Raw genomic sequence first — 26,142 nt, 5'->3', positions numbered from 1 at the left:
TATTGCTTATTTTATTTTTACGTTGTCCTGAAAATGTTCACTTGTTTTTATTTTTAAGTAATTATTTTACACTATAAATAATATAAATCGCCAGTAAGACCTAGCTCAAATAACAAAGTTGAGGTATCCAAAGATTATATATCCTTTATGAGAGGTCATGGGTTCAATCTCGTCTGCATGCGGTATAACTTTTTTCATATTTATGTGGGTAGTGGTCCGACCTGCGATTATTGTTTTACTTTTGTGTGGTGTAGAGGTCTCATCTGTGTGCAGATGACTTATTTGATTATATAACAAATATCTCTTATCATTTAAAAAAAAAAAAAACAATACGAGTCAATGTACTTTTATATAATTCTATACTACAGATTTATACTAATCTAAAAAAAAAGAATAAGCTATGAAATTAAATGAGAAGTATTAAATAAAAAGATGGAATAGCAAAGCACATGGGGCATGTTGATTGTTGAGCATCGGAAGCGACGACGACGAGAAAAAACGGCGAGGGAGAAGGGTAAAATAGTAAAATCGTATGATCAAATAGTCGGTTAGCATGTGGTGTGGGCTTATCGCATGGTTGGAGCTTTGAATTACCAAATTGCAATCCTTTAATTTTTTATATTTAATTTTTTAAAATCCCTAGGCATTTTGAGAGCACATGATATTCTTCAATGCAGTTGATGTGACACTATTTTCTTATCTATTTGCGACATAGGAATATAGGTGCGACATACCTATAAAGATGTTGTTACCATGATAATTATATTTTCCATGACCAAGTAAAAAATACTCCTTCGATTCAGTATTAGTACTCCCTTCGGTTTTTATTAAGTGTCCCAAACCGTCAAAATGCACATACCAATAAAATAAGATATTTTACATTTATAATCTTAGTAATTATCATAATAAATACATATATACAACTAATTATTACATTCATATATATAAGTATTAAATAAGGATAAAATAGGATAAATATCATAAATATACTCTCAAATTTTGAAATGAGACACTTATTGAGAAACAAAAAAATGAGCTAAATGAGACACTTACAAAACGAAACGGAGGGAGTACCTTGTTTCTATTGGATATAGATATTTAAGAGACTATAATTAAGAGAAATTAGGTGTCCCTACATGTTTAGTGTTATTTTTTTTTGGAGGAATAGTGTTATTTTTAATTACTTTAAGTAATTATTAATCAAAGTAAACAGAAATTCTTTCTCCATTTTTTTGAATAAATTTACAATATTAAATACTCCCTCCGTCCCAATAATGAAGACACACTTCATTTGGGCACGGAGGTTAAGGTGAGGTAGATTGGAGAATAAAGTAGGGTGCCCCACCTTCTTAGTGTATTTGATTAATAAATGGTTAGTGATTGTTCTTACTGTATTTTAAGTGTCTGCCACCACCCACCACTGCCGACCATCACTGTCGAACACCACCGCCGACCACCACTGCACCGCCGACAACACCGCCAACCACCATTATCACCATAACTGTGAACTCACACAAGCAAATTGCATAATCAAACCAAAAATTCCAAGTGCATTCCAATCCAGATTTAAAAATTCAAATTCCAAGTGTATTACACGAAAATCAGAAAGGGCAAAACAATGAAATTGAAGCCAAAAAATAAAAAGTTGAACCCGAAATCGCCACTCACTTTCATGGCAGAATCATCGCCGACCACCACCGCCAACGTCGTCGGCGAGCTTGAGCAGCGGTGCTTCTCTGATTTTCTCACCACGAGCTTGGCAGAATAGTGAAAAGTGATTCTGTTTCATGACCCACAAACACCAAATCCAAACGAGAGAGAGAGAGAGAGAGGGCGACCGCCCACCACCGCCTTTCTTCCCCGGCGCAGATCCGGCGAGCAATCGTGGTTGTCCCCCACCCGCTTTCCGCCTCAGCACCTTCAATTCAAACCCTAGCCCCCAGATCCGCCACCTTGCAAAGCTCGGCCACTAGAACCAGATCCGCCGGAGAAGAGAGATGATGGGTGGCGGCTATTCGGCTGGAGAAGGCGGCGGAAGGGAGGAGGCGGCGGTGGCAGAAATAGAGGTCTAGAGCGAGAGAGATGAAGGAGAACCGAGAGGGAAAGAGAGAGGGGTCGGACAGGGGCGGTCGCGGTGCAGCGTCGGCGCCGGCGGCGCCGTCGACCGGAGAAGGCAGAGAGACAGAGAGAGTGGCGTGAGGGAGGTGGAGAGGCCGAGAGAGAGAATAGAAAATAGATGTAGGTTTTTTTTTTGTTTCTTATTTATACCTTAATTAAGCTACAATTAATTAGTGTATCTTAAGTCCTAATTATTTCCTTATTTGGAAGTGTGTCTTTATTATTAGGACAACCCAATAAGGAAAGTGTGTCTTCATTAGTGGGACGGAGGGAGTAAAAAAATTAAAAAGTTGCGCTACAGGGGACTTGAACCCAAGACCTTTGACCTTAGGCATTAACCCCTTACCGCTTGGCCAACACACCTTTCATCGTGTGCGAGGCCAACTTATCTTTTCAATCCGACAAACACATATAAATCCTCCCCAAATCTTTTCTCTCTTCTCTCTTGCAGAACACACACATCTCTTCGATCTCTTCTCTCTTGCAAAACAATCACACACACAAAAGAGATTTAGCAATGGTTGTTGTGCCACTGCTGCTAAATCCTCCCCCAAAGAGATTTAGCAATGGCCACACACACGCACACACAAAAGAGATTTAGCAAAACACACACGCGCACATCAATATTAGGACGGAGGAGATCTGTTTTGTTGATGTCCAGTAAGATCTCAAATTCTAAGCCATGGATATGTTTCCTTGATGCTAAGTCAGATCTATTTTGTTGATGCTCAGTAGAAATTTAAAGAGGCAAAAAAGGATGACTTGTTGATGCTTAGAAAGATCTCAAAAATCAAAAATCAAAAACAAAAACTTCAAATCAAAACTGCAAAAATCAAAATTCCATGTCTAAATGGAAGTGGTGGAGGCGGTGGAGGGGATGGAAGGCTAAGGAAGGTAGTGTAGAGAGAGGGTTTTGCCTCCGTTCTACCGCGCCACCGAGCATTTGCTTTCACCGCGCCACGACGCCTTTGGTGGAGGCGTGACAGTGGTGGAGAGAGAGAGAGAGCGCTTTTGAAATGAGATATAATTAAGGGGTGGAAATTAGGATAGAATTTAGAGTTTTATACTGCTATTAATTAAGTGATTAATTCACTCCTAAGTATAGTCCAAAGAGGAAACGAGCCATGTTACATGGGACGCCCGAAAAGAAATATGAGCTAATTATATTGGGACAAAGATATATATATATATATATATATATATATATATATATATATATATATATATATATATATATGGTCAAGTTAAACAGAGAATTATTATATATTTCATTTTGAACAAGTCTATACATTTTACGAACAGATCAACATAACTAACGAACAGACCTATTTAGTAAAAAAAGAGAAAAACTCGCCACCAGCAGGATTCGAACCCGGGGCAAATTGTTGTTCATGCGGTACATTGATTTGTTCGAAAAAATTGTAAATCTGTTTATTTTTATTTCACGAATTCTCTATTCTCTAAATATTTAGCATTCTCTGTTTAACTTTTCTCTCTCTCTCTCTCTCTCTCTCTCTCTCTCTATATATATATATATATATATATAATTAAAATATTTATTATTAAATTTAATGTTCTCAGAAAAATAAAATTTTCATTCGAATTCAAGTATTATATTTATTCATCGTAGATTTTTTTATGTTCGAAGAACATAAAATCATTTTCGGTTCTTGTTTTGAATATTAATTCTCATTTAAACCTATATATCCTCATGATTATATCATATGTGTTATTCATAGCTTATTTTATCAGTTCGATTTCGTTATTACTTTTGTCTTAAATATAATATTTCGCCATATTCATTTCAAACTATATAAAATGGCATTATCACATGCGTGTAGTATGCATGGATAATAATAAATATAACATGTAAGTGTATATATGTTTATATTAGTTTGAAGGGAAGGGGTGGAACAAATATGACATGAATAAAATATTTTATATTTCAAATAACATTTTCTAGATCTCTTAATGTGAGTTCACAATTAATTGGACCACATAATTTTAATCATGATGATTGTTATTTCAATTAATTCATGTTGTTGAAGGCGTTATGAATTATTTGATGATATCACTCACTAGAAGAACACTAAGTAAGATTCACACCCTTAGAACAAAGTAAAATATATTAATTTTTATATTCGACATACTTATAAAATGAACAAATTATTTCAAGTCGAACATACTATTATTCAGACACGATTTTGATATTACATTAAACACAAATTACAATAAATTATTTAGTTACTGATAAGATGAAAAACAATTAGTATACGTACGGACAAATTTTAAACGGTGGTACGTACCAATTTTAAACGGTGTTTGACTAAGTTTATTTTAAAGAGCTTATAAGATATTTGAAGAGCTTATATGATATACTTTCTTAAGAGACTATAAGTTGTCAAAGTATTTGGATAATTGAGCTTATAAGTTAGAGAGAGAACTTTTAGTTAAAGAGAAAAAGATCATTGTTGGAGTAAGAAAAAAAAAGGATGAAATTAGAATGATATATAATGAAAATAAAAAAATGACTTAATATATTAAAATACCCACTTCCATAATATGTCTATGAAAAATACCCACCCCCTTACTCATAAAAAATTATAGTTAAGTTATTTTTGAAAAATAAGTATTTCTTATAAGATAATGAAAAAATAAGTTGAGGTATAAGAACTTATTTTTTTAGGAGCTTATAAGCTGTTAAAATTTATTTTTACAGCTTATAATTTTTTAGGAGCTTATTTTATTAAACATTTCAAATGAGCTTATAAGCCCAAGTCCCTAAACAATTTATAAGTTATTTTAATACAAGCTTAGCCAAACATCTTCTTAATCTAGCTCAAGTAATTTATTACTCCATCCGTCCTGCGAAGCTTGAGCAATAATTATTTTCGAATTATATTGCGAAATTTGAGTATTTTGTTTATATGATAAAAATAAAAAAATTATTTATTTTTTCACCTTTTAATCTATCACATTAAACATACAAAATATTAACTCCTTCAAAAAAATTGCAAAAAGTTCGGAGAATGGAGGGAATACTTTACTAGTACAATTTTTCCCCTAAGAAGGGGCAGAGGAAACGTGAAGATGGAGTATTAATGGCTTTCCACTTTGGCGAAGGCATCAAACAATTGTGATTGGTGGAGAGTAAAAGTAGTGGTGCCTAATCGCATTAATCTAATCTATAGTTGGGTGCATCAATTAAAATTCACAAAAACCAGAATAATTATTGGTAGATTTCTGTTATTTTAGAAGCCAGATGGGCCCTTTAATTGAAATTTAATGTTTTGCAATATTTATTACCTTACGCTTTCTTCCATTTTGGAATTTAATTTGGGTTGGTTAGTTTCATGAAATTTCAAAAACATTGGTATTAATGCACTTAATTGTCCACTCCATATGGTATTATTACGAATAAAGTTTCTCAATTTCAATCATGGTTAAAATCGTTCTTCTACAATCTTTACACCATATTTTTTTAGACAAAACCTGTGAAATATATTATTCAAGATCAATCCTTATAATGTCCTTAAGCCTACTAAAAAAATCTTGATTTCACCAAATAGAATGTTCAATGTGACGCGTAAATTGAGCTAAATAAAATGCGACATTATTCGTCGTACGATAATATGAAACACACCAATAACCAAATTCTCTCTCGTAGCTTCCAAGATTTCCCAGATGTCATTCGACAAGAATGCTCGATCCTCCTCTGGCCCAGCCATAGCACGGGCAACCAACATAGAGTCGATAAAAATTGTAATCGAAGCAAGCCGACCCAAACTCCATACTTATCAGTATACCGGCCATGTACGACTGCCATTACTTCGACCACCATAGAACTGGACGCCGACGTAGTTTTCTTGAACACGGCTGCACAGAACTTCCCATCATGATCTCATGCAATCAAACCCACCCTGAACATATTATTTTCTTCATCGTGGAAGGCGTCCACATCAACTCTAAATGTGACGCTTCCAACATTTGGATCCCAACGTCATGCCCATAACAGCACTAACCGTAAACGTAGGTTTAGCTCTCGATCTAAAAATGTCCCAAAGCACTTCACATTCCCCCTCCGAAGTTTCTATCCAAATCTGCCAGAGCATTATCGACCACACACAAATAACGTAAGCAGCGATACTTAAAGCAAATCGAGCAGAAAGTAAAGAACACAAGACACCAACAATGGTAACCCAGTTCGGTGATAAAACACCTACGTCTGGGGGGCCTCGCCCAGTTCAAACAGTTCACTAGTGAGGATAAGATATACAACGGACTTACAGTGAAGACTCGATTTTCCTAGCCACTATATCTTCCCAAATTGTCACTTACGTGAACCTAAGAGAGAAAGACAGAACTTACACCCAACGAACGTGATTGCCTCTCAATCCACGTTCAAACCAACAACATGAAACACTCCAACAGGCTGGAGTACAGATCAACAAACATGTAAAACAACATCACACACTCACGAATTGTATGCTCTCTAAAAGCACGAAAAACTCTCACCAAGTAAAGAGAATGAACAGAAATAGCAGTAGCCGCCTATGGTCGACAATGTCCCATTAAATATGAAAACCCTTGCCAAGAATAAGAGAGCCCATGGAGTGCCTCACCAAACCAACGCAGGGCCCATGTAGGGTTTTCATATGGCGGCGAGTCCTAGGGTACGAAGACACCCCAAAGAAACGGACTCTTCAAGCAAAAACAATATCTAAAAGATATTTTTCCAAAAAGCTTCAAAAACCTGCGAAGGAAACAAACCAGGAAGAACCTTGCAACCGAGCAAGCAAATCAACAAGAACGACAGCTCTGGAAAACGCCAGCTCTGCTCTGGGAACACCAGCTCTGAAAACATGTACTCTGCTCTGGCGAGAACACCACGTCAACTCTGGAAACATCTACTCTGCTCTGGCGAGAACACCAGCTCTGGAAACATCTACTCTGCTCTGGCGAACGCCAGCTCTGGAAACATTTACTCAGCTCTGAAGGTTCACTCTGTCATCTTTAGCTCTGCTCTGCTCTGAAGGTTAACTCTGGCATCTTCAGCTCTGCTCTGTGCTGAAGGTTTACTCTGACATCTTCAGCTCTGCTCTGCGCTGAAGATATACTCAGCTCTGGCACAACGACTTCAACTCTGGCGCGATCTTAGCTCTGTTTGGGCAGCATCAATACTCTTGAAGAAACAACATATGGTCTACACAATGACAACCAAACACAGAGTAAAGAAATACTCTAACATCTCTTTTCATAAATAATATATAATGTAATTAAAGATAATATTTTACTTTTATTTTAATTTAAATTTCAGTTTTCATTATTATTATTTGTATTAATAACATTATTTTCTTTTTTCTATGTAAAATAGAGGACACATTGTTCCACTGTTATTTAGTACTTGATTATTATATTCTTATTGTTATTAAACTTTGATAATATTTTTATAGAATATGATTAATTCATTTATTTTGAATAATTGTTGAAAATCTAGACATTAATTATAAATTTATTTGGGATTAATTTAAGATTTATAAATTTATTTTAAAAGACAAAAAGTATGGATCCGGGTCTGGACCTGAGACCCTGTGGATCTTATGGATCTGGACCTGGATCTTATTTTTTTGGATCCAATAGATCTGGACCGGATCTGGGCCTAAGTCAAAAAATTCGGATCTGGATCTGGACCAAGCAAGATCCGGTCCAGATCCGGCCCATTGTCATCCCTACCTTCAAGTTAGCTTCAGCTGGAATAATGCTCGAGAAGGCCCGCCATATATAGAAACACCTTTGCCTTCAGAGGTATAGATAGATTCCAAACTAAACGGCTTCACCACTTCATATCCCGAGAACCCAAGGAAGGGTGTTGGTCATAATAACCAATAGCTAAAATTTATGCGGATTTAGCCGAGAACACACCCCTATGATCGAACCTCCATCCACCTCCCCATGTTCCGCGGTAAGCGAAACATATTTTATCTTTATACCATATCTATATAATATATAAAAGAGGAGTTTTTCCCTTCAATTTTTCCCTCCATTTTTTCTCTCTCTTCTTTCACTATTTTTTTCTCTACTTTTTTTCTTTAATTTTTTTTTCTAAACATCATCAAATTTAATACATAAAAAATATACTAAATATACTACATCTTAAATTTAAGTTCGTGAGAAGATCTTTAATATGATATTATGATATAAAAAAATCACCACAAATGAATTTAAAATAAAAAAATTATGAAAAAAATTAAAATTAAAAATATTTTATTTTTTCTCTCTTCCTTAACATTTACAACTTTTTATTTATATTTTTATATGAAAATATTAATTTATTTATTATGACGCTTAATACTCTATAATAATGGTTATGGTGATGATGTGTAATGTCAATTTTCATTATCAAATAATTTAAATTTATTTAATAACTATATAATTATCATTATACTTTATACAAAGTTCAAAATATATGTTTGAAATTAAAGATTTTATTGAGTAATTGATGTAGATTATTTTATTTATTTTATTATTAAACATATTTTTATTTGTTTATATTTAAATTTTATTTAATATTTTTTTATTATTTAAACATGTCATTTAATTTCGATATTCGTGAGCATCGCACGAATGGACGTTCTAGTTAAATTTAAATACACAATTTTATCTTACAATATAGTAAAATCTTTGAAAGTTAAGCTCTAGAATAGTGTAAATTATGTGGTATTTTATTATATTACTCCCTCCATCCCACTCTAATAGACTCACTTCTTTTGAGCACGGAGATTAAGAAACTTACTTTTTAGGAGGAAAGTGGTGTGGTCCACAGCAATTAAGTATGTTTTTTTACTCAAAATGAAAAACGAGCCTATTCTAGTGGGACGTCTCAAAAAGGAAAACTGAGCCTATTAGAGTGGGACGGAAGGAGTATATCTTAAGTCATTAATCTTGTGACGGATACATAAATATTGAAGGTTGAGTGAACAAAATATATATAAATATGTAGGAAGTGGATTATGTAGATCTCACCCTTTATCATAGTATATATATCGAAATATGGACCAAATAATATGTGTATGTGGCGCATTAGAAGTGTGACACTTGGAAGATGTCTTCCAAGATCTTCAAATGCAAAATACATGTAGGGGTAAAACATGAACAAAATTTTGAATTTTTTTTTTTTCTTATTGGACTTGATCTTCATGCTCTATAACGTTAATGTGGAGGGGCATCGCCTTGTTTCCGGATCAAACATCGGGCTTAATTTGAACTTTAGATTGAACTTAAAATTTTGGCTTTATAACGTTGATGCAGAGGGCATTCGCCTTGTTTATGGATCGAACGTTGGACTCGATTTGAGCTTTGGGATTTGACTTGAGTTTAAGGTTGCTTTCAAGAAGAACGTCTCTCGATGAGACCTTAAATATTGAAGAGAAGTGTGTAGAGAATTCTTCTCCAATTCTTAAGCTCTTCAATTATGATTTTTTTATATTTAGAACTTGTGTGGAAACTCATATTTATAGTTGTAGAAGAGTCAGATTTAGGGCCTGAGTCCACAAGATTATATGGGTCTATGAATGATCGACATGACACGATTTCATTGACTCTTGAAGATTGATATATATCAAAATTAATATGTGACTTGTTGCCACAAAAATTATACTCGCTTTTTGAGATTATGATAATATCTTTATCAATAATATACCATATTTAATCTTGAATTTCATAAGGTTTTCAAACTAAATAAAATATAAAATTAATAAAATATATATCTTATAAATTGTCTTGCCTACAAAGTTCCGAAATAACTTTGAGTGCATTTTTTCATTAATTTTGTATATATATAGGAAGCGGTTATTATACAAATTAGTTTTATTGTATAAATTTAATATGTTTATTGAGAATCTATACTATATTAAAAAAGAAGTTTTCAATTCGAAATTGTTTAAGATGGCAATTTTGTAAATTATGAAGAAATTATAGTTATAATTTATGTAAAATTCAAATAGTACATTAATAAAATTTAGGGGTAATTGCCTGTAAATTCATAACGTTTACTCGGAATTGGTTTTTGCTCCCATTTTCGAAGGTCTTGCGTGTAATTACCTAACCTTTTTTTTGTCTGATTAAGCACCCGTCGTCGGTTTTCCCCAAATTTTAAATGACGTGTCACCGGGAAATGACAGCGTGGCGCCGGATTTTGCACAGTTGGAAGCCGGACTGAAAAAACGAAATGACGTCGTTTCTAATTAAAAGAAACGATGCCGTTTCTCCATCCATTAACACTCAGATTTCGAATTAAGCCCTCATTTTTCGAATTTCCCCAAACCCTTCCAGGGTTCTTCATGAAATCGATGGAATTGGAGAGATTCATGAGCGAATCGGTGTAGAAGAATAGTCCGCATGCTTGTAAAGGAGTTTTCGACCTAAAAAATAGGGATATTGATTCGTAGCAATGTCGTATGCTTCCTCTTCCTCAAATTCGAGCTTCAATCGCGGAGTTTCTTAGGAGGTTGTTTGTGTTCATGAAATTGCAGCTACAATTAACACCTCCCACACTGAAAAGAATCCTGAGAGGCGATTCTATTGTTGTAGTCGAACAAAGGTATGTTCTTTGCGAGTTTGTAGGTTTTGTTTTGGTTTTACAAGTGTTTTAACTTTTTTGTTCTGTTTTTTCTAGGCTGAAAAATGTGGATTTTGGAGATGGAAGGATCCAGAGCTTAGCTCGTACTATAAGATGTGCATGAACAAGCTAATTCTTCAACGAGACAAAGTGTCCGAGGAGCTGAAATTATGCAAGTTTATGGGAGAGATGCAAGCTGAAAAATATGAAGATTTGATGACACTGTATGAAGTGAAATGTGCAGATGTAGAAGAAATGAAGATTGTGATGAAGGAGCAAGAGCTTGAAATTAGTAATCTGAAGTGGAAACTTAGGATTACCAAATTGTTGTTAGTCTTAATTTTTGGTGTTTTGGCAATGAATCACTTTCTGTGAGGTTTCATGTAAGATATGCAGTTATAATGAATCAATTATTTTCGAATGAAATGCTACTTTTCTTACAAATTCACCATCAAACATGAATCAACAATATAACATATGTTAACTGTAAACCAAGAAACCAAATACCCAAAACAGCCATCCGTACTTTTGATTAACATCATAAACACACTAATAACATATGATATGTTCAATGTCGCAGACTTCAAAGTGGCCAAGAAGTTCAAGTACATGTTTCTTCATTACAAAAGGAGTTACAAAAAGAAGTCTTAGATATCATTCATTGTTGTTGATCATTTGGTGCTTGTGCAGTTCTGCTCCTAGTTTGCACAACCCTCACATCCCTTGAACTTGATGATGTACTGATGTACTGATTTCTTGTTGCCTCACTTATGTAAAGACCAATCCCAGACCTTGCCGTGTTCCTCTCTCTGAAAAATACATCACTTCTTCTACCCCTTGCACTGCCTCTCCCTGATCTTCCACCCCCTCTGCCACTGCCTCTACTGAACCTTCCCCTTGTCCCTCCCCTGGTAGATGAAGAGCTTGGCATGTCCTTCGCCCTTGTTTTAGAAGGCCTTCCAACTTTGTTCTACAATTTTACAAGAAATGTCTATGAGTAATTCATATATGAATTATAAATGTTGAAAGCAACAACTTGTTACCTTGGGAGGAGGTGGAATTTCTAGAGTAAGATTTTGGCAATTTCTTTTGTTGTGGCCTGCATTTCCACACCTTCTGCGGGTCATGACCATCCCTCCTCTAGACAGTTGATGCGGATTTCTGCCTTCCCTTTCAGTAGCTGACCTCAACCTCTTCTTTTTGGGCCTACCAGGCATCCTTCTTGCCTCTGGAGGTTTCACCTTGAAGCCTTCAACCACTGGCCACATGCTTTCACCTCTGCATGGCTCTAAGCCAACTTCATATGCCTTCAAATATGTGGCCACATGGTAGTATTCATGTACAACTTCGATTGGATCCCTCCCCATGTAATGCAGTGCACTCATGGCATGAATGCATGGTATACCCGTTAGGTCCCACTCTCTACATGTGCAAGTGGTCTTGTCTACATTAACAACAAACCTAACAAATAACATTTCAATAGTTAATAATTGCTGAATTCATAAGAATCCTTGAAATGTCAGATTGAATACATCTCTTGGTAGTGTGAGACTTCAAATTTGTTGTCAAGTGAAGGCTTCACAATACAATCTCCAATCTTCTGCCTGGCCTTCTCCATCTTCTTCCTTATGTTAGGGCATATCAAATCTGTTACCTTCAACATCTCTTCCTTTTTCTTGAATTGCCTGACCATCAGATTGCTTCTAATCTCCTCAAGCATGTGGATGACATGCTTCCCTCTTGCATTCAGAATGTAGCCATTGAAGGTCTCCGAAATGTTGTTGTCAATCATATCTGATTTCACAGTGGTGGAGATAAAACACTTGCAGAACCTATTTAAATCTCTTGACACAAAATCTTCATAGGCATGAAGATTTTCCTTCTTCATTTCTAGGAGATGGCTGTTGTGTTTCTCAACATAGGTGCTTCGGCAGGCTTTGAGAAATATGTTCTTCAAAGTGGTTCCTTTGTGGTGTTTTTTCCAATTCATATAGATGTGTCTAGAGCAATTCCTGTGCTCTGCATTAGGAGCCAAATCTTTGACAGCCTTCTCAAGCCCCTACACAAGTACAAGTATTAACACACTAAGATGTATAACAACAGTAATGAAACTAAGAATGATAAGTTATTTACTTACTTTCTGCTGGTCAGAAATAAAGGCATAATTTGATCTATCTCCAATCTCCAAATCATGTAGCAAGTTCTTAATAAACCAGGCCCAATACTCCTCATTTTCCACTTCACAAGCAGCCCACGCAATAGGGAACATCTGCTCATTGCCATCCTTGGCAATATCACAAAGTAAAACTCCTCCAAGAAATGTTTTTAGATGGCACCCATCTAGTCAATTATAGGCCTACAACTAGCCTTGAAGCCCTTCACCAGTGAGCTGAAACCTACATACAACCCCTTAAAGACATGGTCATTTCCCAAGAACAGCTCAAATCTACCCTGAGGATCACCTCTCCTGAGCTCAGCACAGTACCTCCTAATCAGACCGTAATGGTATTCTACACTTCCCCTCAACAAATTCAGTGCAATGGATCTAGCCTTGTAGAGACCGTCCCTTGGAATATCATATTGCAACCTATCAACAATATCTTGCCTTAAATCAGTGACAGAAAAATCAGGTCTAGTTACTCATACATACAACCTAAACACATTCAGGTATTTAATGGCAATCCATTTACTTGTCAGTAGCTTATTACTCATATGCCTAGGACAAGAATGGTCCCCATGATAAGTCTTGATCCTAAAAGACTTATCTCTCTTCACTTCACTACCATACACCTTCCAGTTACATGGTGGCATACATTTAGCAAAACATTTAGTTTTGCTAACTTTCCTAAACTGGACAAATTTACCATGCTCAATGTTCCAAGTAGTCAGAGCTTGCCTACACTGGAAACCATCTTGGAATCTCATTCCAAGAACAATCTCCATCTGGCTGTGGTCACAATTAGGATCATATACAATCCTATTGGTGTTTATCCTGGAGTTTTCAACCTCATCTTCTGGATCAGTTTCATCACTGTTAGGATCATTATCACTAGCTTCATATTCACTGTCAGGCTCATTATCTATCACTGGCTCATTTAACTGCTGCATCAACCTCTTCATTTCATCTGCATTTATTTCCCTATTCATTCTCCTAGCATTCAAGTATTCAGGATCATCATTGTCTAGGTCTTGATCACTTAGCCCATCCTCACTATCTTCATCCTCCACTCTACCCTCTTCAAGCCCCTGTCTCTCATCTTCTGCCCTATGTCTCTCATTTTCTGCCATTTGCCTACCCTCTTCAAGCCCCTGTCTCTCTTCTTCTGCCCTATGTCTCTCATTTTCTGCCCTTTGCCTACCCTCTTCATCCTCCACTCTCTCCTTCTCAATATACTCTTGCTCAATAGAATTCAATATGTCATCTAAGCTATCAACATCACTAACCATCCCTTCATCTTCATTGTGGACTGGATTTTCTAATTGTGTTAATTCCCCATCCCCAACCTGGCTTGGCTCAATTCCAGGCTCTATCATCACTGACTATATTAAACTACCCTCAACAAAGTCATTGTTTACTTGCTCATTTCTTTCTCTTGGATCAGTAAACACTGCATTGTGTGTTACATCAATGTTCCCTATGTTATTTTGCAATCTACCAGAGCCACTATCAATGCCCCCTTCCACATACACACTAACCACATATATCCCCTCATTCAAAAGATTTAACATTTGCTTAACTTCACTATCCCCTACAATCTTAACAAAAGTATTTGTTCTAGGATACCTAAAAAACAGGTTAGTCCATGACCCATATCCTACATACTTTACAACACGACAAAGTTTGGCATAATCAAAGGTACTAGGTACCAAGTCGAAAAGCCCCAAGTAAAAACCCTTAGCATAAACCGGAAACCCCCCATAATCCTCAAAGTGACCTCCATGATGTATAAATAATGCAAATGTATCACTGCAAATAAAATAGACATTCGAAATTCATGAACACTTGTTCCAGTTCAACTACAAAGAAAGCGCAAACAAAATAGACTTACGGGTTCACTACTTCATCGTCACCCATGCTTGAAGCTATCGCCGGCCGAAGCTATGGAGAAATCAACAGCTCGCGCGCGTCTGATGGTGTTTTTCGAAGAACCCTAGACGGGAATATTGAGAAGAAATTTGGGGAAATTCGAAAAATGAGGGCTTAATTCGAAATCTGAGTGTTAATGGATGGAGAAACGGCGTCGTTTCTTTTAATTAGAAACGACGTCGTTTCGTTTTTTCAGTCCGGCTTCCAACAGTGCAAAATCCGGCGCCACGCTGTCATTTCCCGGTGACACGTCATTTAAAATTTGGGGAAAACCGACGACGGGTGCTCAATCAGACAAAAAAAGGTTAGGTAATTACACGCAAGACCTTCGAAAATGGGAGCAAAAACCAATTCCGAGTAAACGTTATGAATTTACAGGCAATTACCCCTAAAATTTATTATTAATATCATTCATTAATTATTAATTATGTAAACAAATAACCGTTCATTAGTGGCCACAACCGTTAATTTTTTTTATAGGTGATTGCTACTATGTACTAAGCCTTCATTTTACATATTTCCATGTACGTATGTTATAATAAGCCAAAAATTATAAAATTAAATATTGGTAAATTTTTAATAGATTTAATAAGTTGATTGGTATATATTCTATCAAAATTCGAAAATTTTATAATTTTAGATTTCTTACACAATTACACATATCTATTCATATAATTTTAAGTTCCTTACACACACCCTTCATATAACTTTATATAAATATAATTTAAAAATTTAAAAATATAAAATATTTTTCGTGCATCGCACGAATGACAAATTTAGTTTGTTGTAACTACAAATTCATAAAAATGATTTTTTTTTTATCAATCATGATTTATACTTAAATATATTTGAATCAACAAAATAATGAGTTCATCGTAAATTTTAATGGTTTAAGGAGTACAAATAATTCATATTTTATATGATATATACTTAAATATATTTGAATCAGTCTATATATAGGAATGGATGGCTTTTAATATTGCAAATCCATATATTTGCGCGAGTTTAATGTCAGTCAAATTTTGGTAGTTTGCCAGTATATCAATGATTTTTGGAACTCTCGAGTCTAGTCAAAATTTAATCAAGGTTTTTAACAAAAATGAAAGCATATTACCCTAATTAATGAGAACATACCCAAATTCGAATAAATTCCCCCTCTATTAATCAGAATTGACGGAATTCGCTGAAAAACAAAATTGACCGAATTCCACCTTATTTAATGAATATGCTAAATGGAGAATTCAGTGGACAACTTAATATTTTCTTGCCACAGAGCCTTTTAATTCATAGTGTTCCATATGTTGACACCAATTATTAGATTATCATCATTCATATTTCAATTATAACACATTATACTATATTGTAATCCTTCCTTCGAAATCATTCAAACAATAAGATCATAAAACTTTATGTTAATAGAGAGATTTAAATTCAATTCTTACCGTTTTCCTTCCTTTTTTTGTGAGAGTTCTTTGATTCCATCTGCGTGCGGTAGTATTTCCATTTTTGTATAGGTAACGATACCGCCTGCATATGGTTATTTTTTTACCTTTATGTGGTGTAGAAATCTTACCTGCATGCAAATTGTTTATTTGATTATATATTAGACACTTATTCCATTTTTTTTTTTTAATATTGAGATAAAAGATGAAATACCCGATATAGTACTGAAATGAATGAAAGATGGATGATCTCGTGCGGCAACAATCATAGTCATGGTATACTTGAAATAAAAATAAATCAAAATAGAAATTACTCCATGGAATCTGTAATTTTCCCATATTGATTACTTAATTTTTATTAAATATTTAAAGAGGAAAAGGAAAATGAAAATAAAGAAAAATAGGAGGCAGCATTAATGAAGGTTAAAAAATTAGAGCCTACCCCTCGTCCTCAGTAGCCCTCCCTCCAACCATAAGTAGTCCCCTCTTCTTCCTCCCCCAAAACCCCCCAAACCCCTCTCTCTCTCTCTAGCCTGCATTTGAGAACTCAAAAATGGCAGCAACAACTGCGACTCTGCTCCTCTGCATTGCCACTGCCCTCTGTTTCATCACCTCCGCCCAAGCCAGGATCCCCGGCGTCTACGCCGGCAGCCCCTGGGAGTCCGCCCACGCTACCTTCTACGGCGGCAGCGACGCCTCCGGCACCATGGGTACATACACACATTCTCGGCGATTTCTGTTCTCACGCGCTATATATAGGTGTGATTAATTTTGTACGTGCAGGTGGCGCGTGCGGGTACGGCAACCTTTACAGCCAGGGGTACGGTGTGAACACGGCGGCGCTGAGCACGGCGCTGTTCAACAACGGGCTGAGCTGCGGGGCGTGCTTCGAGATCAAGTGCGACGCGGCGCAGGACGCCAAATGGTGCAACCCGGGCAGCCCCTCCATCCTCATAACGGCCACCAACTTCTGCCCGCCCAACTTCGCCCTGCCCAGCGACAACGGCGGCTGGTGCAACCCGCCCCGCCCCCACTTCGACCTCGCCATGCCCATGTTCCTCAAGATCGCGGAGTACCGCGCCGGCATCGTCCCCGTCAACTTCCGCCGGTAACATACCATTTCATTACCAACTTTACTATTCCTAATACATACCAAAATTAGAATTAATTGGTAACGGCGCTATTATTGGCTACCAAAATTACTAGTGTCGTTTTCTAGGTGAAAACTATGGAAACGGGACACCATGATAATAATTTCTTAAAATGATTAGTTAGTTATTTGATTTCGTATTGCGTTTGTAGTTACTTTGTTTTCTTATATAATGACTTTATAAATCTCACTAAAATGATTTTTTTACGGATCTAAGGTAGTTCCGTCATGTGAAATTCACACCGAAAAGTCTCACATTACATAACTAAATCTAATTCTTTAGCTCTAAAAATTGCAGAATTAAATTTTACCACATGGGATCCTCTGTCCCATTATTTTGTGTGTACCACCGTGTACCACTCTTAATTAATTATAATTTTTAATTATATTTTCTTTAATTTTAATTTATTATGCTTTAATATTATAAAAAGATAATTAACAAGGGTTCATTCATCCCATTAGGGTTTATAATTATTTTTTTATATTTATTTGAATTAATAATTGATTATTTGGGTTCATTAATTCAAAGTTAGGGTATATAATTTTTTAAAATTTCAATTTTTAGTTATAAATATTAGTTAGAGTTCATAATTTAATAATGTTTTTTTATTTCTATAAAAAAATTATAAAATAGATAAATTAAGAGTAGTACACGGTGGTACATACAAAATAGTGGGACAGAGGATCCCATCTGAAATTTTACTATGTCTAACAGTTAATCTATATATGTGCTTTGAATTATTTAAGATAAAAAAAAAATTATGGGCTTTAAATTAGTCGGTGCTCGTTAGTTGCTTGCCAGAATCTGCTCTGGATTGTCGTCGTTTAACTAACGGAATCCCTGCCACCCGCTTTTTGCTGCTTCATTATTCAGCCTTTGCCGTTTTCATGACGTGAATGGACCACTTTGCCCCTTGTGTCGGACGGCAGCGTTGATATAAAATTACGCAAATGCCCTTACAGTTATATTTAATACCCGCAACCACCCTTCCAAGTAGCGTAAATTTTGCCAACTAACTCGTATAAATTCGTCATTGCATCATTGTACCCACGCAGCTTCCTTATAGTGTGGGATATTATAATAATTTTAGTTAATAATTTGTCAATTATTTGTTTACGCAGGATACCGTGCAGGAAGGAAGGAGGCATCAGATTCACGATCAACGGCTTTCGTTACTTCAACCTGGTTTTGGTGACAAACGTGGCGGGCGCAGGGGATATCGTGCGCGTGAGCATCAAGGGCAAGAATACGCAGTGGCTGCCCATGAGCCGGAACTGGGGGCAAAACTGGCAATCCAACGCCAATCTTGTGGGCCAGCCCCTCTCCTTCAGAGTCTTCGGCAGCGACCGCCGCGCCTCCACCTCTGTCAACGTGGCGCCCGCTAATTGGCAGTTCGGCCAGACCTTCTCCGGCAAGAATTTCAGGGTGTGATGGAATTTGCAACGGGGTCCTCCGTCTTCACCTAATTTTCGCTTCTTCACCTCGAAGGAGGATCATGTAGTAATAGAATTAATACAAAAAGGTGTTATAATGTATGGAGGCTGAAGCGGCTGCACGGGAAAATAGATGTAGCCCGCAGCTTCGGATTATAATGTACTATTTGGTACAATATTGGTATGGCCAAAACAAAAATTATATTTTATTGTTGTAAGTTTGTGGCGATCAATAAATGTTGGGGTTAGGTTATGTCATGGTTGTTACGTACGACGCTAAATTTGTTATAACCATTTATTAAAGTTTGCGTTTTTTGTATTTAAGAATCGAGAGCATATATTTATAAGAGTAATGCTAAACAGCCACATTGTGGCCACCCACAATTTATCTAAGTAGAAAATAATTTAATTTATTTAACTTATTTTTAAAAATAAAAATAAGATTTAGTTATTTTATCATATTCTCTACATAATAGTTATTTTTTTGCAATTTTTTGGTAACTTTTTTATTTTTATTAAAAAAATAAATTTAAAATAAAAAATGTAAAAAAAATTAAAAAAAAATAAGTACAATGTATAGAATATAATAAAATAACTAAACCCTATTTTTATTTTAAAAAATAAATTAAATAAATCAAAATTGTCCTTATTATATTAGTGTGTGGGTGGCCACAATGTGGCTGCATAGATTTATTGTATTTATAAATGATGTTTTGGATTAAATTATTTGTAGTAGATGCTACGACATATCGACATGTGTGGTCTACGTAAAATTCATAAATATATATTCACTTGATATTCTAGCACAAAAATACAGGTTCAACAATATCATCGCCGCACACAGTTCAAAGCTGCTACTGTTTTTGTTGACTGATTGTGTTCATTTCCTCTCTCTTGTCTGAATAGATTTACTAATTCAGAATATACTGCGCAATTTTGTTTGAATACATTATGTTGGATAAACCTATCATTTTTGTTAAATTTAAAGTGATGTTTTTTCGCTTAACTATTTACTATGCATTTAAATAGGGTGCATTTACTTTGATGAATAAATTTATTCATGTAAAGAATGGGTAACAAAAATTTAGACTTTGAAATGTCTCCTTTCTTTTCTAATACTACCTCCATCTCACAAAAACATGAACGTTTTTCCATTTTGGGGTGTCTCAGAAAAACATGAATCTTTCCATTTTAGTACATCATGACCCACCACTACTTTTCCTTAATTAATTCATTACTCTCACAACACCTTTTAAAGTGGGACCCATTTTCCACTAACTTTAACTCTCAACTAACATTTCTTAAAACCCGTGCATTTCTCTTTGTTCATGTTTTTGTGAGACGGAGGGAATATTTGACACAAAAGAAATGTCCTCAATTTTTTCTTCCTTATTTTCACTTCAAGCATGAATAATATTATCCACTAAAAAATGGAAGGATAATATTATCCATTTTTGAAGTGAAAATAAGAAAGAAAAAACGGTGAACATCTCTTTTGTGTGAAATATTGAAAAAAAAAAGACATTTCAAGGCATAATTTTTTGTTATCCTTCATTTACCATAGATAAATTTATCCATCAGGCTCCGTTCTCTTTGTGGAAAAGGGTGAAAACAAATAATTTCCCTCATTTTTCATCTTTTTCATGTGTTCTCTTTGTCAGCAAATTTTCTCAGGGGAGTAGGGAAAATTTTCCCGGACAGCCCTTTTTCCCACATTTTCATCCCAAATCATGATAATATTATCATGACCTATAGGTGCGATAAAATTATCCCATGATATATAGTTTTTTGATCTTTCAATTTTGACCTTAACACTAGAAATGTCAGTGGGTGGGTCTTATTCGAATCAGAACCATTAATTTTTTTTCTTTAATTTTTCTCGCCACCCCACCCCACCCCCTACCCCAAACGCCCCACCCCACCCAACCCCCCTCCCCAATTTTTTTAAAAAATTTTTCCCGTCACCCTCACCCCACCCCCACCCCCACCCACCCTCCCTCCCTCCCATTTTTTTTTTTTAAAAAACAAAATTTCTCGTCACCCCCACCCCACCCCCTCCCCCATGCCACCACCCACCCCCCTAACCCCAATTTTTTTCTTTTAAAAAAAATTCTCGCCACCCCCCACCCCCACCCCACCCCCTACCCCACGCCCCCACCCACCTTCCCCCCGCAATTTTTTTTTAAATTTTTCTCGCCACCCCACCCCACCCACCCCTCCCCAAAGATTTTTTATTATTATTTTTTTTATTTTTCTCGTAGGGGGTGGGGTAGGGGTGGCGAGAATATTTTTTTTGGGGTGGGTGGGGGTGGCGAGAAAAAAAAAATTGGGCGGGAGGGAGGTGGGTGGGGTTGGCGAGAAAAATTAAAAAAAAAATTGGGGGAGGAAAGGTGAGTTGGAGGGGGGGTGGGGGGTGGTGGTGGGTCAGCGACAAAATTGAAAGTATGACATGAAATAATTAAGTAAATAATAAGGGTAATATAGTCATTTAACAATTTATCCATCATTTTTCAATAAAGAGAATATGTGTATAGGATAAAAAAAAAAATCCATCAAAGAGAACATGAGATAACAATGGTGGAAATGATAAAATTTTCTCATATTTTCATTTTTAGAGAGATAATATTATTCCTCATTTGTACTGTAAATGAGGAATGAGTAAGAGTCAAGTAGGAAATGTGAAAAAAGAAATGAAGGATTTAAAGAGTGAAATTTTATTTATCCATTTTTTTTTCATGATAAATTTATAACTAAAGATAACGCAGCCTAAGTTTATTTTGCTCATCCCGAAAAGGTTACTATAAGTTTATTTTGTTCAACACCTGGAAATACATTGTAGTTTTGTACAGTAATAAAGAAATTGCGATTTATTTGTGAGATTTTTGAATAAACCAATACAGGTGGATATGTATCATTTCAGAAATTGAGAAGACTATAGATGAGGTCACACATTCATGTTCTACTTTTTTGGGGAATTCTGCCAGGATGGAGCTTGATGCTCCCTTCTCCATGGCTGAGGTTCGTATGACTCTTTTTCAGATGAATCCCCACAAGGCACCGGGGCCAGATGGATACCCACCTTTCTTCTTTCAAAAGTTCTGGGGCGAGATTGGCGAAACTGTTTCCAGGGAGGTTCTTAATGTCTTGAATGGTCGGGTAAGTATCCGTCATTGGAACAAGACCCTTATTATTCTTATTCCCAAAGTGAAGAAACCTAAGGAAGTGAAAGACTTTCGCCCCATTAGTCTTTGCAATACTTCATACAAAATTGTGGCGAAGGTTCTTGCTAACAGGCTGCGAACCGTTCTGAATGCGATAATCGATGAATCACAAAGTGCTTTTATTCCGGGCAGGTTGATCTCGGATAACATTATTCTTGGGTATGAATGTATGCACTGGCTTCGAAATAAGAAGCAGGGCTCTGAAGGTTTTGCGGCAGCCAAGCTTGATATGAGCAAGGCTTTTGATAGAGTTGAATGGAGGTTCTTACGGGCTATGATGGTGGTTCTTCGCTTCCCTCTGCACTTTATTGATTTGGTGATGCAATGTATTGCTACGGTTGAATTCTTTTTTGTGATTAACCGAAAGGTTTATGGGTCTCTTGCTCCGTCTCGTGGCATTAGACAAGGCTGTCCTCTTTCTCCTTTTCTTTTTGTTATTTGTGCGCAAGGTTTCTCCTCCCTTTTGCAAAGCTATGAGAACCAGGGCTTGCTCAGCGGCATTGTTATGGCTAGGCATTGCCCCTCTATTTTGAACCTTTTCTTTGCTGATGATTGTTTAATTTTCTTCAAGGCTTCCGAAGAAAGTGCTAAACGGTTGGGTGAGGTTCTCAAAAAGTATGAAGCGGCGTCAGGTCAGGTGATAAACTTTGAGAAATCTACGATTTCTTTTAGCCCTAATGCTAAGTTTCACGATATCCACCTGGTCACCGATACCCTGGGTATTAGAGAAACTGCCGGTCATGCTTTGTACCTGGGTTTACCGACGTTTATTCTGCGAAATAAGAAACTCCAGTTTGAGTATCTACGTGATAGGGTGATTAAAAAGTTCAACTCATGGGATCAAAAGCTCTTTTCTGCGGGAGGTAAAGAAACGCTTATCAAATCCATTATCCAGTCTATCCCTACATATGATATGGCATGCTTTAGAATTCCGGTTGGCATTTGCGAAGATATTGAACGAGCATGTGGAAAGTTTTGGTGGGGTGACACTCATCAGGAGCATAAGTTACACTGGACTCGTTGGCCGGTTTTATGTCAGCCTAAATCTCGTGGTGGTTTGGGGTTCAGGCAGCTCATCCCTTTTAATCAAGCTCTTCTTGCTAAACAGGTGTGGCGACTTATTAAACACCCAGACACTATTTTGGCTCGTGTTTTGAAACACAGATACTTCCGCGAGAGTGATATTATGCAGGCTCATATTGGTGAAGCTCAACATTCAAACCTAGATCTAAACAAGTCGGAAAAGGAGATCGGATCAACCTATGTAACGATATTAGAAAGGAACTTGCTTGAAACTTGCAGATGAATTCCTTAGAGTAATTTTGCGTGTCTCTTATAATGAGTTACAAGGAGTATTTATAGAGTTACATTAGGGCGAGGGGCAAAAGGGACTTTACAAGTCATTCACGTGCTCCACAGGCGGCGTACGTGAATGATTCTCTATCTTCTAACAAACTTTCCTAACTACTTTGCAACTTTACGTTGAACATGTGGTTTTTCCGTGCTTTCGACGTTGGTTGCTTCCATTCTTTTGTCTGCGCTGACTTTATTGGGACGAGTTTTTGTCCGTGCTGACTTTAATCGGGAGAGAACTTCGTTTGCGCTGCTCTTTACATAGGGTGTACTTGGGCCCTTCATGTGTGTTGTCTCTTCTAGTCTGCGCCGACTTTTGTCTGCGCCGCTATCTTGCTTTGACGATTGTATGACGCGACTTCGCTCCTCCGGGCCAAGTATGCCTAGAGTCTGGATCAGTTCCTTTCTTAGTCTGCACAGACTCGAGTCTGCGCCACTAATTCGACATTTCTGGAGTAGGGTGGCTGATGAGATCCTTACTCCTCATCACATATTTCTTCCAATTGTTCTTTTACGTGGCGGTCTATCTGTTGGGGTCGAGAGTTACTCCAACGTGGGATCCGGTGGAAACTGGGCAATGGCAAAACCATCTTAGCTGTTTGAGATAAGTGGATACCATGAAGGGGAGCCTGGTGCTCGGATTCTGAGTCGAGTTCAAAAAATAGTAGGGTGGTTGCTGATTTCATATCTCCGGAAAAAGTGTGGGAAAGAGATAAACTTCAGTTGACCTTTCCACCTTTCATTGTGCATGACATATGTTTGATTGAAATCCCCAAAGAAGATAAAGATGACTCTAGGTTCTGGGAGTTCGATGAGAAAGGCAGATATGGAGTTAAGACTGGTTACTTATGTGCTACAGAGTTCTACAGACCACATCACGCGTCCCCTTCTTCATTGGCGAATTCTAGTTCTTGGTGGAAAAAGGTGTGGGCTTTAAACATTCCACCCAAGGTTACTCACTTTGTTTGGCGAGCTCTTAAGGATTTGATAGCTATGAATCAAAATTTGGCAGCCCATCATGTTCCAACGTCTCCTATTTGTTTCTGGTGTAACAGAGATTTTGGAACCACTACCCATGGATTGATCTGGTGCGACTCGGTCAGGGAAGCTTGGAAGATGACAGAGTTCTGGACCCCCATCTGCCAGCTGAAATCTTTAAGTTTGGCTGACCTTTCCTGCGTTGTGAAGGATCATCTTGGAGTTGAGGGTTTGGAGCGGTGGTTCTTCTCACTTTGGTTGGTGTGGAAATACTTGTGCGATGTGAAACACGGTAATCGCTCGGCTGCGGATAATCTTGATTTGCTTGGTGGTGCTTGGATGTTATCTTCTTACCAGAAAGCACGTCACCAGGTGGTTATTGAGCAACAACTTCTCCCTAAGGAAGGCTCGAAAAACTGGTACCCTCCCCCGAATGACATTCTGCGAGTTGACGTCGATGTGGCCTATCAGAGTAATGGTCGTCGTATTGGAATGGGCTTCCTTATTCGAGATTCTGAGGGTCAGGTGGTGGCGGCTGGGTGTCAAACCATTGGTTATACTCCTACTGTTTTGATTGGTGAGTTACACGCTCTTCTGATTGCTGTGGGTTTCTGTTTGGAGAATGAGTGTAGGCCGGTGGTTGTTTTTTTCGGATTCTCTCCTTGCTATCCATGTTCTCAATGACTCTCACCATGGGTCGGAGTCTTTGTGTGATGATCTTTGGGAAGCCTTCGCTCATGCTTGCCAGTTCGCCGTGGTGGATTTCCTTCACATGCGCCGTGAAGCTAACCGAGCAGTTCATGAGCTTGCTCAAATTTCCTTTTCTTTTTCTAATGTTGTGATCTGGAAGGCCGATTATCCTAGTTGGCTTCTAGATATTGTTGTTTCTGATTGTTCTTAATGATGTTTCGCCGTTTCCTCTGAAAAAAAAAGATAATATTGGACCAAAGCCTCCTTCGGAGTAATTTAATTATTTCAAAATGGAGCCCAATCCTAAATTGGGCCCACCAACACTAAAGTAGACAATACGTGCTTGGCTAACCTAGTTTCCAATTTACTCCTCGTAGGCTTCTAACCCCTTTTTTAATCACACTAACATTTGCATTTCGTGCACCAAAAAATATTTTTATTTTTATATTTATATAAAATTAATATTAATTCAATTATTATATTTATAAATATAATAAAAATTAATTTTAATTGAATATATTTGAATTGAATATTAAAAAATTAAAAAGAATTCATAATTATAAAGTTCGATATTATGAAAAAACAAAAATAAAAAATAAGTTAAAAAATTAAAAATAAAATACTAATTAAAAAGAATTTAAAATATTTTTATTCAAAAAAGAAGAGAGAGGAGAGAGAAATTTATAAAACTTTAATATTTAAATAAAATTAATTTTTACATTTTAAATCAAATATTTTTCATAAAATATATCAAATTAAAAGATCATGATATATTAAAGTTCTTATCATGATCTTTAATTTGATATGATATTAAATATTTTATAATTAATTAAATTCCACAATTTTGGAAAGAAATGTAACAACAAATAAGAAGTTAAAAAAATAAAAATAAAAAGGAAAATATATAGTTTAAACATAAACCTTCAATTTTATTATAACTACAAAATTGCCATTCAATTTTGAAATTAATTTTGAAAACTCTCTTTTTAATATAGTATAGACATGAATAATATGAGTAGTTACAATTTTACTCTTACAGCCACAATTTTAAT

The 26,142-nt window shown here is 36.4% G+C and overlaps 1 protein-coding gene and 1 long non-coding RNA gene across 2 annotated transcripts; one reads left to right on the top strand and one right to left on the bottom strand.

The window, feature by feature from the left end:
• Positions 1-1,522: 1,522 nt before the first annotated feature.
• On the bottom strand, positions 1,523-5,229 carry LOC131016659 (uncharacterized). The gene is made up of 2 exons (XR_009099173.1): positions 5,106-5,229; positions 1,523-1,918 (listed from the first exon to the last, which is right to left on the bottom strand). It is a non-coding gene; the product is annotated as an uncharacterized LOC131016659 (long non-coding RNA).
• Positions 5,230-16,689: 11,460 nt separating this feature from the next.
• Positions 16,690-19,195, top strand: LOC131016658 (expansin-A6-like). The gene is made up of 3 exons (XM_057945363.1): positions 16,690-16,974; positions 17,048-17,372; positions 18,537-19,195. The coding sequence occupies exons 1-3, from the start codon at positions 16,818-16,820 to the stop codon at positions 18,844-18,846; spliced, it is 792 nt and encodes a 263-aa protein (XP_057801346.1). The 5' UTR covers positions 16,690-16,817; the 3' UTR covers positions 18,847-19,195.
• The last annotated feature ends 6,947 nt before the right edge of the window (positions 19,196-26,142 follow it).

Source organism: Salvia miltiorrhiza, chromosome 3 (genome assembly GCF_028751815.1).
Source record: "Salvia miltiorrhiza cultivar Shanhuang (shh) chromosome 3, IMPLAD_Smil_shh, whole genome shotgun sequence".
Lineage (NCBI taxonomy): Eukaryota > Viridiplantae > Streptophyta > Magnoliopsida > Lamiales > Lamiaceae > Salvia > Salvia miltiorrhiza.
This window is presented reverse-complemented; position numbering and strand designations above follow the sequence as displayed.